The 14,426-nt window shown below is 33.9% G+C and overlaps 1 protein-coding gene across 1 annotated transcript; it reads left to right on the top strand.

Moving 5' to 3' along the window:
• Window positions 1-920: 920 nt before the first annotated feature.
• UBE2G2 (ubiquitin conjugating enzyme E2 G2) lies at window positions 921-13,638 on the top strand. The gene is made up of 6 exons (XM_083364446.1): window positions 921-1,093; window positions 3,638-3,673; window positions 3,750-3,795; window positions 10,349-10,467; window positions 11,554-11,694; window positions 12,525-13,638. The coding sequence occupies exons 1-6, from the start codon at window positions 1,051-1,053 to the stop codon at window positions 12,635-12,637; spliced, it is 498 nt and encodes a 165-aa protein (XP_083220572.1). The 5' UTR covers window positions 921-1,050; the 3' UTR covers window positions 12,638-13,638.
• Window positions 13,639-14,426: the final 788 nt, after the last annotated feature.

Here is a 14,426-nt window from a genome sequence, read left to right as displayed (position 1 = left end):
TGTTCGTTGGTTCATGCTACTAATGAAAGCATTCTCTCAATCTAGTGACTCAAGAAAACAGGTTAACCAGCTCTTTAAAGTAAATGTCTTCTTCCCCATGATGCGCAGTCATGAAATATGAGAAATAGCATTGAAATGCTTGTTCCCACCTAGAATTAAAATCCTCAAAGCACTAGAAATATGCCATGGTTTGCGGTATTTTTTTTATTTTGCACGCAAATTTATTTATTTATTTATTTAATAACATTTATATACCGCCCTTCTCCCTGAGGAAATTGAAGGTGTTTTCCTTGTAATTGACAAAATCTGAGTTAAGAAAATGTAATTGGCACCTATAAAACTTTGGCAATCTGCAATACAGTCAATGGGCAAGAAAGTATGTAGCTCAGGATTGAATTGTGCGGTCCTTTGTGTTCTCTGATTCGCTTGTACATCTTTCGTTACCCAATTAGAGGGTGCCCAACACATAGGGAATGAGCGAGCAGTCATTATTGTTGAAAAATGTTAGGGTCGAGGGCAACAGGATTAATGAATACATGAAATGTTTGAACTAAATCTATCAGTAATTCCGGGGGCAGGACTAGAAACGTTTCATTCAGGCTGGGAAGACTTCAAAAATACGAGGTTCCTGCCCTGTATAGACACGCCTATTAGAGAAACATAAATATTTGTCATATGCTGCCTTATAGAGATAAATATATTAGGTATTTTCAGGATTCGCATTCTATCAAATCAAGACAGAAGGAAGGAAATACTTTACTTCAATTCTGCAGTGAAACTTAGAGCATTAAATTTATATGTTTTAGTTGGTCTCATTTCCGGCTTTTGCCCGTAGCAACAAAGTATGTCAGCTGCCCTGAATGACTCTACACGTTTTGTAGCTCTACATGTTGATTGCGAAGGGAGGGGGGGATAGATTTCGGTTGTGGTTGGTCTCATTTTCTTTATGGTAAAAGCCGCCCGGAAGTGGCGCATCGGACAAGCTACGGAGCAAACAATCAAAAGGCCGAGTTAAAAGGGCGACTGGGCTTTCTCGAGGCTACTTGAGCCATGGCGGGCACGGCGCTCAAGCGCTTAATGGCGGAGTACAAGCGTGAGTAATTAGGTTTTGTGTTGCCTGTGTGCGAAAACAAGAGATCGGGATGGATCGACTGCCTCTCGGGTGGCGTCGGCTGTTTTTCTAGCCCGGTCATGCGTTGATTGCTTCTGGGCCTGTGATAATGTCCTTACGACAATTTTGCCTGGCACGGCGGAGAAGGAGGTCGAGGGTTGCGTGTCTTACTATCGACAAGGAGGCTGCTGTGGGAGAGGAGAAGGCGGGCTTGACTGGCTTGGGCTATCGCTCCTCTTTCAGATATCCCACCCCCCCGCCCCCTTGTTTTAAATTGCCAAGTCAAATTTTAAAACTACAGCAATCTTTTTCAAACTTTACAATTTTAAGATGTGTAGACTTCAGCTCTCACGATTCCCCAGCCCGCCTGTTGCCAAGTAGAAAAAATATTGAACTGAAACAAAATAGAAGGCAGATGGAGAATTAAGCCGGAAAAAAAGCCTGGGAGTCTGGTTCTCAGCCCAGAAATTCTATTTCATGATCTCATTTCTTGGGCGATTTAACACCAAAGGACAATATCCTTCTACCTCTCGTCTGAATGATGGAATAAATGTCATTAGGTCAGAGTCACTTGATGCTTTTAGATATCAGGAATGCCTACATGAGGAAAAGTAGCATGACAGGAGTTCAGTATGTGTTACCTTCTTTAAAGGTAATTCTGCATACAAACTTACTTGAAAAGTAGACAACCTATGATTTATTAGATCATCTGGAAATTTCAGCTTCATGGCAGTAATGGATCTTAGATTTTTTAATGCATTCTTGGGTAAGTTAGTGGATTTGAGGTACCTTGATTAAAAAAATTATTATGGCATAATGCACGGGAGCAGGAGCTACTTCCAACTACCTTTTAACATTCCCTGTGACTCTGCTTGTGGGAAGTTGGCAGGGAGTGTTGGAAATTGTAAGCATGTGAATGCATATCATGCAGTGATGCAGCAGGGGCCAATACAAACTATCAGAAAATCTTTAAAATATCAGTTCCGTGGGAATCATAGGTCCCTGATTTTGGATGCATTCCATAAGTTTACCCATTTGAGGTACATTGAATCAAAAAATTTTGTCCTATGACATACTGTTTCATAGTATGTCATCTAGTCACGAAGGTTACAAACAGAAGTACAAGAGAGTTTCAGCAGTATATAGATGGCTGTTTTCTTTTTCATAAGGAAACAAATATGGAATAGTCTGGATTAATACAGTTCTTGAACCACTTTGCAATGGTTTCTTATTGAGAGTGTAAACTGGTTATTAAACTGCCTCTGCGTAGGACAGCTTGAAATAGTAAACCAGAAAATGTAAAAGAGAAAGTAGTATTTCATATAACTCAACAGAGAGAGTATTCCCATATTAACTAATCCTCAGAGTTCAAGTATGGTGATTGAACCAGCAATGTTACCTGATTCTGGATTGAAGCACAGTGGTGAAGCTTTTGTTTTGATTACAGAACAGATTGGCCTAAAGTCAGTCATTTCTATGTTTTCACTAGTCTGACTCTGGAGAATTTGTGTCATTCACCATGTGTTCTAACTGCATGACATATACACAAACTCTGTACTAAAGCAATAACTAACAGGAAACATTGTTTTATTGTTTCAATCTCTTCTTAAATAAACTGGAGCTAGGTAAACAAACTAGAGATAACTTCCAGATGTTTAACTAACTTATGGCAGCATAAACACTTGTGAAGTATAATGGGAAGTTTAGTTCAAAAATAATATCTGGAGAACTCTATAGTAGCTATCTCTGAGGTAAATGGTAGAATGAAAATGATGAATACAATGAACTCTGTATATTGTAACCTAGTTCAATCTTGCCTTAAAATGTGATTAACTATATATATAAGGATTTCATGAATGACAGTCATGTATTCTATCAGTTAACTATTAGTCCATATATACAGAGGGCCATGATTACTCAGTATAAAAAAATCATATGGTCTTTTGATGTTGCATCTTTTCCACTAGAGAGAGCAGTAGCTCCTCTTTTCACTATGGTTGGTGTCTCTCATTCTCCTTTTCACCTACCTTTCTACTTTATTTTTTTCCCTAAAAAATTATTGAGGATCTAAACTTTTGGATGAAGATGAAACATTTGCTGTTAAAGATTTCACAGGAAATAGCAAATCTAATAATTCTCAACAATATGTATGATAGAACAAAAATAATAGAAATGTGCTGCATACTTTAAAAAAGTTGTTTTTTAACATAGATAATTTCAAAGAGAAGCAAGAAGCTTTTCCAGAATTTTCCAAACTACACTGCCACTGTAACTGTGCAATCACGTGCATAATGGAGGTAGATTTAGTTTGTGCTCCTTGCAGCCTCTCTTGCAAATGTATGTGGGAATATCCTCTTAAAATGTAGCCATTTTTATTGTTCATTTTATTGTAAACTGTATTGATTTTCCTTTGCTTATTTAACCATTATTACTAGACAAAAATTATCAAGGTAATGTACATACATCTCTTGTTCTGAAAAGTAAGAAGTATAAATAAATACTTAAAATGTTTATTCTTAATTATAGAGTTGACTTTGAATCCTCCTGAAGGCATTGTAGCAGGTATGACATTCTATTTAAAATATATTTGAATCTTGAAATTAGAAATCCTATATTAACATAATATTTTTTTAAATAGGGCCCATGAATGAAGAAAATTTCTTTGAGTGGGAAGCTTTGATAATGTAAGTTATTTGAATATTGTACATTTAAATTATGGATGGATTTCCACTGCTGAACATCTTAAATAAAAAAAGACTGTGAATGCTCTAATAATCAGAATGTCAAATTTTAGAATTCTTTTGAAACAGTTCAAACTTTGTTTATCTGTCCACATAAGTTACTATTATGCTTGCAAGTTTATAGAATTCTATAATGCACTATTTTTTTTTGTCTCAATAAGACAAGATTTTGTAAGCCACCCATAGTAGGTGGCCCTAACAAGTATAAGTAAATAAATAATAAAAGGTATAATTTGCTGATCAAGTAGGTTTCATTTTATTTGCTCATAAATGTTTGTATTGGTCTTTTCTGCAATGTCTGAAAGAACCTTCAATGTTTATAGTACTATCATAGTATTATAGTACTTTATAAGATGTATTGTAGATATGAAGATGCCAGTTTATCTTCCTGAACAAATTTATAATGTGGAACGAGAATTTTATTGAAGTCTTCTGTGTTACCTAATACAATCATTGCAAAATGCAATTTGAATACAAAAAGATAAATTTACTTACCAAATTTCTAATGCAGTGGTTTTTAGTTTCTTATATTTTGTATCCCACCAGTTAGTTTACTCAGTTTATTGTTAGTAAAATAATAATGCCATGAATGAGTTCTGGTGTTCCTTGCTACAACTGCCATCAGGAATGAGCTGAGAGGCAGAGAGCACTCTTTGAATATGGATCTACTCTTTCAGGGACATGGTATAGTCCCATCCAAAACAGACTCTGCCCATTTTCCTTTTGATCAACAGTATTGATATTTTGTCTGGATTTAATTTAAGGTCTTTATTTTGTATCTATGCTATTATTGAACTTGGACAACTGCTGTCTTAGAACTGGTTGGTGAGGAGCAGCAAAGTGGGCATCATTAGCAAAGTGATGAAACAGTACTTCAAAGCTCCAGATAATCTTTTCCTGTTGATTAATTGTAGATGTTGATGAGCAGAATAGATAACATTGAATCTTTGACCACAGAGTAGGTCAGTGCTGTTTTACTGACTCAGACTTGCCAGATCCACTGCAAATAATGTAACTAAAACCTAACCCTGCTAAATTTTAGAAAAAATATAATAAATTATAGATTTGACCTAGGAGGAATAAGACATCTATATTTCACACACAGACCCTGTTTGACTTTTGACTAGGACATTTACCTAGTTGAAAACAGTTTCAATGCCATGCCAACATCATCATGACTGGATGAGGAAGAGAGAATTCTATGCAGTAGGATGGTTCATTAGTATTCCTACCTTCTCTTGGCCATCCAAATGCATCCAAATAGACTGATGGATGGAGTACATGGTCAATAAGAATTGTTCATATGAAGTAAGGTTTTTGGAAGCATTTAGAAGATATTGCTATGGAGATTCTCAGTCATCCTGGTCTTCTTCAGAACTGAAGAATCTCCTTGGATGAGAAATAAAATGTCTTCAAGGAAAAATTAAAAAAGTCCAATTGCCTCTTGAAAAAGCACTTTTGGGATTTAGAAGAGATGTTTTGGAAAGAATGGGTGTGAATAAAATAGGTTTCTTTGAAGCACTAAAGAATGGGTGTGAATAAAATAGGTTTCTTTGAAGCACTAAAGCCATGTTTTTTTGCAAGACACACATGGATGCTTCAGAAGATCATCCTGGCTTTCTCAACCTTGCTAGGAATACAGAGTTACAGGTTGCATTCTGTGAAGAAGCAGTTCTGTTTGGGATACTGTCTTGAGAGGTTTGATCTGCAGGCAGGGAAACGTGATGGTGCAGTACACTGTTTTTCTTTCACAGTCTACCTGGGAAAAGTGAATATCTTAACCATCTTCAACTTTCTGAAAGGTGGTAGAGAGGAAAGAGATCTCCTGGACATTTCCTCTTCAGTAATAACATTGTCAAACAAATTGTAAGCATCAGGAAGATTTGCAGTCACAGGTTTTCTCTTTGGAAATGTATTTTTCCCTTGGCATTTGACTGTTTTCTTGACCTTTTATGTTTGTGAGGCTTTAAAATTACACAAATGCAATATATTATAGAAATACTAAAATAAATTAAAGATCATCATTAAGTAACTGACCTGCACTTTCAAATCAAATCAAATCTCTTAATATGATCAAAGGCCAACATAAAGAGAATGGGGTACAGTGAATTTAGGCAGTGTTTTTCAGCCTTGGCAACTTTAAGTTTGGTAGATTCTATTGTCAGAATTCCCAAAATGACAGTTAGCAACCTTAGCAATTTTAAGATGGGCGGACTTCAACTGACAGAATTCTCTAGGCAGTATGGGGGTTAGCAACTACAGCAATTTTAAGATGGGTGGACTTCAATTCTGGCTGAAGAATTCTGGGAATTGAAGTCCACTCATCGTAAAATTGCCAAGTTGAATAGTACTGGCATATACAATACATCAGACTCTGAAAATATTCATAATTATAAAGCTAAAAATATACAACAGAAAATATAAATTAAAAGTTCTTCACACAGTTCATGTTTTATTATAATTTTATGTTTACAGCACTAAATAGAAATATAACTATATAACTGTTGCATAAAAACTGTAGTTTTAAAAAACCAAAACTATTGTACAAGTAGTCCTTGAATTATGACTACAACTGGGCCCAAAATTTCCATTGCTATACAAGGCAGTTGTTAAATGAGTTACACTCCATTTTATGACTTTTTTTGCCACAGTTGTTAAGTGAATCACTGCAGTTGTAAAGCAAATCTTACGGTCATTAAGCAAATATGGCTTTCCCCTTTGAATTTGCTTGTTGGAAGCTGGCTAGGAAGATTACTAATAGTAATTGCATAAGCCTGGACAGTGCAACTGTCATAAATAGATGTCAGTTGCCAAGTGCCTGATTTTTGATCTTGTGACCATGTGCCATTATAACTTCAAATGGTCACTAAACGAATATTTGCAAGTTGAAGACTATCTGTAATAACTTTTCTTGAAATGATTTCCAAAATATGAGTGATTTTTTTCTTGCAGAGTTGCTGTTGATCATTTGCTTAATAGTTCTTCCATAGCTAATAAACTATGCTTGTTTAAAGCATTTAGAATCTTCCGCAAGTGTCTAAAGCATGCAAATATTCATCTTTCTTCCAACAAATGAATTAATTTGACTACTAAATTAGATTATAATTGTGAATACTGTTGTATGCAAATAAATGCACTGAATTATATGCAGGCTAATATGTTTCTATTTCTTATCAAAATATCTTAGATTTGGAATTGATAATTTGTAAAATGTTAGTGTTCATTATTATAATAATGTAGGCACTGGTCATTGTTGGAACTTGGTTTAGCCTACAGCTAATTTTTAAAATAATAAGTACAACTTTAATCCAATATCTCCAAAGGTTATCTAGATATGTAATTAGATGTTTTAGTTTATATGATATGTGAGTTTGTTTCAACTTGGAATTCCCCTTTGTGCATTAGGAAGTGGAAGGGAGTGGGATAAAATGAAAACAGAAGAAACAAGCTTCCTATGAACATAAAACACTGATTATCTCATTAACTGACTTCATGTTTGCCTATTTAAGCATATCATTGCACGAACATTCTCCACCTTTTTATTTTCTTTAGCAATATTTTAACTTTGTACAATGCAAGTTGTAGTTGAATGTTTTGTGTACATTACAGGATACAGGTATATCTGATGACTGTATAAAACTAATATTCTGAGGTGTTCCATTTTATCTCTTCTTATTTAAGATGAAATCATTGACGTATAGTGAAAATTCTTGCAATTCATTTTTTTACATTAAAAATAATTTCTTGTTAAACTACAGTTATTGACTTCCAGGATATGAGGAACACCCCTCCTAAAGATATGGAAACAAACTGCAGACAATTGGTCCAAAAACAACCTCAAAATTTAATAAGCATTTACAATATACATGTTAAATAGAAAAATAACATAAGATAATAGTTATTGAAATTATCAATAAAACTATTCAGTTTTAAGCAAAATCTTTTACTTGAATGAATGCTGTAATAAGATTGTATCAAATGGTAGTTTCATTTTCAAGTGATGAAATCTCAGTGTATGAAATATTTGCAAACTACAGCTTCAATTGAGGACAGGTTTTTTTTCCTTTCTACTTTGCTTTTGTGTGGTGGGCCAACTAGAATACAATAACACTGGAAAGTAGAAAACCACAAATTGCTTAGTGTGCAAAAGCCTGTATTCCACGCCTGGGTGCAATGTAATACCCTTTGTAAGTGAGTACACCCAAATGACTATAGTGGGGCTTTGTTTTGAACAAATATATATTCTTTGATATCTTTGCAAGGCCTAGTACTTGATATAGCTGAGAAGATAGAAGCTGGAGTTCTTGTTGGACTGGGATACACTGGGAGAGAATTGAAATTAGAATTAGAAATTAGAAAATTAGAATTAGAGAATTGAAATTAGAATTAGAAATTAGAAAATTAGAATTAAAAGATTCAAAGTTGTTTATGTACATAACATTCAAGTTGTATGCTGTACATTAATATACAGTATATTTGTACAATGTCTTAAGAAATATGTGGATGTATTAGTGGGAAATATGATTTAAATTGGCCTTTTTCCTGCTAATTTAAATAATATAAAGTATTGGGGCAGATTAATCATATCTGGATATGCTGTTGGAGACATACACAGGAAAAAATATGGTGAGAGTGAAAGATTTAGGGTAGGAAAATGGAATAGTATTGTACCACTAGGTTGTATCACTAGTTCTCAAAGAAAAATTTGAACTTGAGAATAGGCTTAATAATTATGTAGGATGAACATACTATATTGGACACAGGGTAGCATTGAATGTAAAGCCAAGTGAAATAAATGAAGCTTTGTTGAAATAAACCTTAAAAGAAGAACATGACAGATCTATAAGTGAAATTAGAGAAATGCAAAAAGAACAGGAAAAAATGAAGTATAACATAAGAGCTATAGTGATATTTTTCACATAGTAATCTAGTTCTCTACAGATAAAATGGTTAAAGAAACCTGTGTGGATGCTGTACATGTTCAGAAGTTTTCCCATTAAGTTGCTACAATAAACTTATATGTTTCTAGTGTGTATAAATAACTGTAAACGCAGTTATTTAAAAGCTAGGCATGCATTTTGGATGCATTCCTTAAGCCAGGACAGCCTGCATTTCCTAATTATGAATATTGAAGTTGCTTTTATTATTTGACTTGATGGGTTAAATTTTATTACATGCATCTTTTTATAAGGCCATTACTAAAGTTATCTTATAAGCCTTGGCTATTTAAAATCTTTTAAATTGCAGCTTTTGACACCTTTGTCCATGATGAATAAACAGTGTGTTCAAAGCAGCACTTTCAGTACTTGCTAGTAATATTTCTTGACGTGCAGGTACTAAAATCTGGAACATGCCTTAGAGATAGATTGAATATAATTAAACACACCCTAGCAATTATGTAGTGTTGTGACCTTCCTTATAACTTAAATGTACAAACTTTGATTTCTCAGCCCTTCAGCTTTTTTTGTTTTAGGGTAGGAGTAATGGATATGAGAAAGTTTAGCCTAAACTCCTTTAGGCTTCTTTCCTAAAATAAAATAGTCTGATGAAATTGGTATAGATTTACTATACAGGGACTGTTCAGTGCAGAACTGTTGTGCTGTGACTATCAACTGATAATGAAATGCAGAATGATCAGTAGAGAGCAGAGACTTGCTGTCTTTTTTGATAATTTCTGTTATATGTATTGTATTTTAAACGTGTGCTTCAGATTTGGCAAATGCTAAACCAAAAGAGAGAGAATTCAGCAAAAGTTCAAATTTAAGACTTCCAAAGTTGTCTTAATGTTTCAGAATTTCATTAGAACATTATGTAATCTTTACTAAAATAATTAACGATATAGAGGTGGTTCCAGCTAAGAAACCTATGAAATTTTATACCATTAGCCCTAGCCATATTTGAATAAGAGAAGTCTTATACGTTAGAGAAGCTGCCTTGATTTATTCTCTTTGGATAACTGACACTGTCACTAGTTTAAAAAAAACACTTTTGTAATTATTAGATAGCCAGTTTTATTTTTTAAGAAATAAAAGGAAAAAATTATGGTAGTTATACAACCATATGCAAGTTAGGGGACTTTTCTCATTTGCATCTAACTGTAACACAAATATGTGTTAAATATTTAGGATCTAATGTTCTTATCCCCAAGCACTGTTTCACAGTCAGAATGATTCCTTTCAAGGATAAAATACTAGTAAATTGGAAGAGCATTATACTTCTTCTAAAGTTTGAATGAGATGTTTTACAGCTAGAATATTTTGATATTGAAACAATTTGTATGCCTCTAGTACATATATTCTTTCTCATTTAGTGAAGCAGTACAGTAGGTATTCCTTAATGGTTTTCCTTATTTCAAGTTGGAAATGAATTTCTCTTATTACAGTTACATAAAAACAAATGTTAAATGTAATACATAATAAAGTTTGAAATGCTACAGATTGTACATAATTCATTTATGTGTGGCTAATTTAATGTTGTTGTTTTTTTGTGCTGCTAGGGGTCCAGAAGACACGTGCTTCGAATATGGAGTTTTTCCTGCTATTCTGAGTTTTCCTCTTGATTATCCTTTAAGTCCTCCAAAGATGAGATTCACATGTGAAATGTTTCATCCCAACAGTACGTTTTTGACACACACTAACACTGGAAAAATTCCCTTCTCACCCTATAGGTGGTATGTGCCAGAGTCACTAGTACCGTAGTTGAACTTGACTGAAGCAGCTTTATTGTTAATATTCAAAATATAAATAAGAAAGATCTAATACTTTCAACTGGAGTTTCCATTGAGATTTAGTTTTACAATATGAACTCTTAATTCTTAACTTTAGCTAACAATGTATTTCAAAATATATTTTGAATTACGGGATACTATTTTGTGAATGTTACTAAAAACAAAGAAAATAAAGAATATGCACATTAGAAGAATATTAAACGTTAAGAATTGTTCTATCCCATTTATAAATTCCCAGGTGTAATTTATTTTAACTAAAATCATTTGCAGAATGAACTCGGCTTCTAATGATTTTAGTCAGTTTTCTTGGGAGCAGTATAGAAGTATCATCACCTTCTTCCAGCATGTTTTTAACACTTCATTCTAGCCTGCAGCCATGATATTCCTTGGTATTTTCTGATGCAGATACCGTATGCACCAGGCCTGACCCTGTTTAATTTTCAAGCCCAGACTAGATCAGCAAATTGCTATTTACTGAAGCTAACTTATTTTAAATACAACCATAATTTTGCAAAGCCAATTCTACACTTATTAACTCATAAAGACAGAGCTTCCCTCTTTTTTGTTGATATCTTGCTATTTTATGATGAAACTGGTATTTGCCCCAGTACATATTCCCTGTCTTGCATTCTTCTTTACTTCTTTTATCTGTCAACTTTATTAATCCTATAAATAGCTGCTTAGCTATAAATTACTATAATGCCATTCTCTGACAAAAATGAAAATATATAGGAAAGCTATAGTGATGTTTAAGTTTCAGCATTAACTCCAGCCTATAGAAAACTAGATTAGAATTGAAAGAGTATATAATTGCTGTCAGACATCTCAACAAATGATGCATTATGAGATAGTTTCCATCCTTTATAATAACTCTTTTTTTGTTAATATATTCTCAATTCTGTTAACAATTTTTCTTCAATCATTATTGCACTAATTTTAAAAATTCTTCCCATTTTATTGTCTGATCTTCTCAGTTTATCCAGATGGGAGAGTTTGCATTTCCATTCTTCATGCTCCTGGAGATGATCCAATGGGCTATGAGAGCAGTGCAGAACGATGGAGTCCTGTGCAAAGTGTGGAGAAGATCCTCTTGTCAGTGGTTAGCATGCTAGCAGGTATGAGAAAGGCTAGCATTCATAGAGACAACAGGGAAGATAATTTGAAAAAACACAAATCACTAGACTTTTCTAGAACATTTTATGTCCCAAGTTGTTTAATCTAGATCAGCGTTTCCCAACCTTAGGAACTTGAAGATGCGTGGACTTCAACTCCCAGAATTCCCCAGCTGGCTGGGGAATTCTGGGAGTTGAAGTCCACGCATCTTCAAGTTCCTAAGGTTGGGAAACGCTGATCTAGATTAATGGTTATACAGTTGGTCTCAGTAGTGACCCATGTAATGCTAGGAACTATGAAGAATTAATTTGAAGTCTTTTTGCTAAGCTTCTAGAAGGCCAAGTTTAAAGGGCCATTCTTGAAAGTTAAAGAAATAATTAAGACATTTTTTTAATTTTAGATTTTGGTTCTAGCTTATATTGCAAAGTGACACAAAATTAATAGAAACATTTTAGTTTATTATTTTTATAATGCTTTTCATTAAAAATATAAATATAGATTTAAATATTAAAAATACAATTAAGCAATTAAAATAAATAATGGAGACAGTTTCTAAAATCAAAGAAATATCTAGGTGAATAGGTATATGTTCAATTTTTTATGTAGTTATTAAGAAAGAAGATCCTGATAGCTTGTATTTGTTGTAAGTGATTGGAGTTATTGTACTCCATTTTTTTGGAACAACGCATGAAATGAAATAAAATTTTGGAATTCTGAACTTATATATGTTTTACTTATAGTGTGTGTGGTTCTTTTAATGAAAAACACTGTAAATAAGCTGATGTTATTACTGTTTTTTTCCCTATTGATCAGCCTTTTTTCCCCACTTTAGAACCAAATGATGAAAGTGGAGCCAATGTGGATGCTTCTAAAATGTGGCGAGAAGACAGAGAACAGTTCAACAAAATAGCCAAACAAATTGTCCAGAAATCACTTGGTCTTTAAAAAAAATACCAAACAAAACAAAACATCTGAAATTCTTGACAATCTTACTGTTGAACATTTTATAGAGAGAAGATGATAGTAGAACTCTGAGCTGGTACCAAAAGACAAATCTTGCAAAACTGTCCATTAAATTTTGCTCCTCCCTGTATATAAGCATGCACCAACCTTTTTACACTTTGGAAGAAAAATCTTTCTCAATTTAAAACATACCAATAGATGGGATGCAAGTACTATAGAGCTGTAATCAGTTTCTATTAGTAAAAACTTCTTAAAACTTAAAACTTCTCTGCAGTTATACTTATAATAATGATCATATTATCTTTCATTACAGTACCATTCACCTGTGTAAGTAGTAGGATTGAGATGATCTTTGAATATCTTACTGCTGAGAAAAGTAGTGAAATATTGTTAGTGGAAATTATTTATTGCCAATGAGAATTATCCTTTTAAGGATTTTTATTTACATAACCTCATTTAATAAAAAAAAGAATGTTGACCATCAAAATGTTATACAATAAAGTGAACTATCTTTGTCCTGGGGAAAAAATGGTCAGTGTAATTTTACTTCCTGTTATAGCATTCTGTTTGCCTAATTTAATAACATTTTTTTGTGATTGGGCTTGAAGATATTCAAAAGGAATATATGACATAGTATTTGGGTCAATCACCAGGACCAGAGGTTTACTCTTTCGAACTTTTGGATTCATGCTCGACCTCATCTTTAGGGAATTTCTCTACTGGAATATATGCTTTGATCTGTTCTTGTGACTCATGTTTATATTGGCTGATCAGTGTGTTGATGGCTGGCAATTGGCTGTTTCCTTGGGCTCCCAAGCCCTCGGCTCCTAAGTATTTGATAGGCTGATGGTAATTCAGCATTCCTGTTAATTGACAAGGGGCCTGTTTCCCAGGCTTCAATCATTTCTCTGGCTATCTTTGTACCTGCATGTCCAATGTTCTTAGTTGCTACAAAATTAAATGTATGTCCTTGCTCACTGCAATGAGTTCAGATCTCCTGGTCTGACCACTTGTTTGTTTTCTTGCAATCTGGGTGATTAGCTTCCTCCCTGTTTGCCCTACATAGTCACAGGGGCAATCTATTCAAGAGATCTGGTAGATTACATTGGAAGTATCTCCCACCTCCAAGCAATCTTTACAGTGCATAATTTGTCCTTGTATGATAGCCTCTGGGCAGTGTGTGATGCAGATTTCGGCAGCTGCATTCTTACAGCTTCTGAAATATTTTTGATGTATGGCAGATTATGCCATATAGTTGGTCTTTTATATTCTTTCTTTTCTCTGCTTTTTATGCAGGCATTTTGTAATAAATGCTTGTGCGTACATGTAGACATGAACAATTCAAGCATAATGGGTACCCACAAGCACTTATTGCAAGATGCCTGTGCAAAAAGCTGCAGTAGAACGCAGCTGCTGAGATCTGCAAGTGGGCATCGCACACGGCCCAGACGCTACCATACGAGGACAAATTAAGAACTGTAAAGATCACTTAACAACTATGTTGAGAAAGGTTGTAAAATGGAGCAAAATTCAGTTCACAACTGTCTCACTTAGCAACAGAAATTTTGAGTTCAGTTGTCACAAGTTGATGACTACCTGTATTTATATACAAATATAAAGTGAAAATATTTTTTTTCTTAAAATACATTAATTATATTAATACTTTGGAAAATACTGTACTTCATCATGGAACAAATGTGGAAGAGGGTGTATTTTGCTGAAGTTAAAGTCCATCTTGGTAAAATGCAGATCATTGCTGAGATCAAAAATA

The sequence above is a fragment of the Vipera ursinii genome (assembly GCF_947247035.1).
Source record: "Vipera ursinii genome assembly, chromosome: 5".
Taxonomy (NCBI): domain Eukaryota; kingdom Metazoa; phylum Chordata; class Lepidosauria; order Squamata; family Viperidae; genus Vipera; species Vipera ursinii.
This window is presented reverse-complemented; position numbering and strand designations above follow the sequence as displayed.

Excerpts from the sequence above, each read along its gene's own strand:
- UBE2G2 (XM_083364446.1), top strand. The coding sequence starts at position 1,051 with ATGGCGGGCACGGCGCTCAAGCGCTTAATGGCGGAGTACAAGC. Across the intron at positions 1,094-3,637 it reads CTTAATGGCGGAGTACAAGC|AGTTGACTTTGAATCCTCCT; the intron begins GTGAGTAATTAG and ends TCTTAATTATAG. Across the intron at positions 10,468-11,553 it reads TGAAATGTTTCATCCCAACA|TTTATCCAGATGGGAGAGTT; the intron begins GTACGTTTTTGA and ends TGATCTTCTCAG.